This window comes from Arvicanthis niloticus, chromosome 21 (genome assembly GCF_011762505.2).
Source record: "Arvicanthis niloticus isolate mArvNil1 chromosome 21, mArvNil1.pat.X, whole genome shotgun sequence".
Classification (NCBI taxonomy): domain Eukaryota; kingdom Metazoa; phylum Chordata; class Mammalia; order Rodentia; family Muridae; genus Arvicanthis; species Arvicanthis niloticus.
The window spans coordinates 10,010,696-10,013,285 of NC_047678.1; the positions used below are offsets into that span (position 1 = coordinate 10,010,696).

The window sequence follows — 2,590 nt, forward strand, 5'->3', positions numbered from 1 at the left end:
TAAGATTTGAGAGATGTACTTTTAAAAAGCACAGGGTAATATATAAAATCAGTGGAAGAAAGTTTCATTAAGCACCAGGAACAATTTTTTTGTCACCCCATACTCATTTTGTAGGTAAGTTTCAGTAACCGGCAAGGCACATTTACATATATTCCAATGAATACTTATTGACAAATTTTAAATTACACTCTATGCCCCAGCTATCCCAGTAACTGACATACAACATACTAAAATGGTTTATTAAGGTAACAAAAAAAGAAAGAAAAAAAAGCCAATTAATGGGAAACATACAGGCTATTGGCAACCACTATTCTAAAATTATGTTAAGTACAAATGAACATACTGAAATGTGTGCAATTCTAAGTTTTTAAACCAGAAGATTTTCTATACTAACACACATTTATATTAATGACACATAAAAAAAATAAAAACTTTATTACAAAAATAAGTTACACTCGCCTCCAGCTTACAGTATAAAACAATTTTATTTGCAGGAATGCAAAATGATTGTTTGCCATGAGCATTTTGAACATATGACATGTCTAATTTTCTTGTTAAATTTGCATTTACTGGGGAACTGGTGTGTATAAAACCTTAATTAGGTATAAGCTCTGATCTTCATTGTGGTGCCTATTGGGTATGTGATATAACTGCAGTATCCCTTTGGGGAAGGGGAGAAGGTATTTCTTTACACCAAGTCCTACTTAAACTATAATTTTACTTTTGACTTTAAGCTATCAACTTAGGACTTGGCAAAAAAATTTTTTGAGGGTGATTCAATAGAGGATGCTTCACCACTGAACACTCACTGTCATCAAGGTGCTTTAGAAAATTAAAAACATAGCACAAATGATTGTACTCTATTCTACAAGTTATCATGACCTGCATAAGAAATGGAAAGCTGATTCACATTTTTATAGTGATCAGCAGTAACAAATGCACTAATGAAACATACCTTTTACCTAAAAAGCTAAACTACAGCCATATACTAATTTCTATGATTTATGAAAAAACTTCAAAATATCCAAATGTCAGGCTTTGCTGTACAATTGTCAGTTTTAGTCTGACTTTTTATAAAGGGACACTGCAGTATTTAGTACAAGTTCGGATGCACTTTTTTTTGAACATCTGATGTCTTACAAAAGTAACATCTTGCTAAACTATTATACATCCAAATAACTACAATATCTGAAGAAGCAAGGCTGCTTTTTCAGCCACAAAATACGACAAAAGCAAGGCCTGTTATGATGGTCATGAGGAAGTCTTACAAGCCTCTGAAACTAAAGGCAACTAAGAATGTTACATTTGGTATATTAAAATCTTACCCTCATATCATATTTAACAAGCCTTGCTTTTATCTACAAAGATTTTCTATGTACAGTACAGACAGGGTATAGTTCAATCCTCTGCTACTGAGGTAGTTAACCAACCCTTTAAAAAAGGTTCTGAAAAGAACCACTATCTGGAATGCCTGACTAACCAGCTCTGATGATTACACCTGAAACTGCATCTGAACACAATTCAAAAGTGATTACTATAAAAAAAGATATAGACAATCATGATTAACCTTGGTGAGCAGAAATAAAAATTTAAGGGTACCAACAGTGGCATCTGTAATCACTGCAATAAAATTTAAATGCACAAATTCAAGAGAATATTTCAGAATACCACTGCTGAGATCCTTAATTAAAAAAGGGGGAAAAATCTACTTAGAGCAGATTTTTTAAAGAGAAGAACTTTATTCTTTATTAAGATACCATGCTAGAAGTTATGAAGGATTTTTGCTGGAACACATTTGGAAAATAGAGTAGCTTTAGTTTAATAACTTGCACTGCAGAGAAAATTGTTAAAGAAATTCATATCAAAGTCCAAGTATTAGTTCAATGTCCCGTATTTGATTCCATGATCTTCACAGGAAGGTCTTCTGCAATAGAATATGCTCCTATACAGCCGAGATATTTAAGGTTGCTTGATTTTCCTTACCATTACTCCACTGCAAGCTTCTGGTGTAATCCCACATAGCAAGTCAGTCTTCATTGTAACAGGTCAGGACCGGCCTCGACCCCTTTTCCCTGCTAGCCAGGTGACAAAAGGAATCAGTTAGATAAATCATTTAAAATTAATTATGTGTACATAAATAATGATAACATTAAAATAAGAAAGCTTTAAACCATAAGTCTTATATAAAATCAATCCAAGCGAAGAGCCTTTTTAAAATAACTGAATTTCCTTTCACTTGGTTTTCTCACTTGCTTTCAGTTAACTTTTGGGATGGGGGATGTATCTGACTAAGGCTTAAGAACCCCAATATTTTAAACAGATTTTATTTAAAACTATTTTTTAAAACACTAAAGAAAAGCCTAACAAGTTATACCTTAAGGGATTTATCCCAATTAACTTGCAACAATCCCCATTTTGAGACATGGAATAACCATAAAATATATTCAAAGAAAACATCTAAAATTTGTTTAGCCTAGATATGAAGAATTCATGAGTTGACTCTTTAAGTATACTCACTTAACCTGTCTTAGCCTGTCAAATATAAAATTCTAAATTTAAGGAGACTGCAATTTCACTTTTGACCTTACAC

At 32.5% G+C, this 2,590-nt stretch overlaps 1 protein-coding gene across 4 annotated transcripts in view; it reads right to left on the bottom strand.

Moving 5' to 3' along the window:
• Positions 1-218: 218 nt before the first annotated feature.
• Positions 219-2,590, bottom strand: part of Syncrip (synaptotagmin binding cytoplasmic RNA interacting protein) — a 27,221-nt gene continuing 24,849 nt past the window's right edge. For 2 of the 4 annotated variants that reach the window (XM_034483790.2, XM_076917706.1), the window contains exon 12: positions 1,795-2,072. In XM_034483790.2, the coding sequence (XP_034339681.1) occupies positions 2,034-2,072 (39 nt within the window). In that variant the 3' untranslated portion in view covers positions 1,795-2,033. Of the gene's footprint in view, positions 2,076-2,590 lie in introns of all 4 variants that reach the window. The other 2 variants (XM_034483789.2, XM_076917705.1) reach the window with 2 other exon arrangements.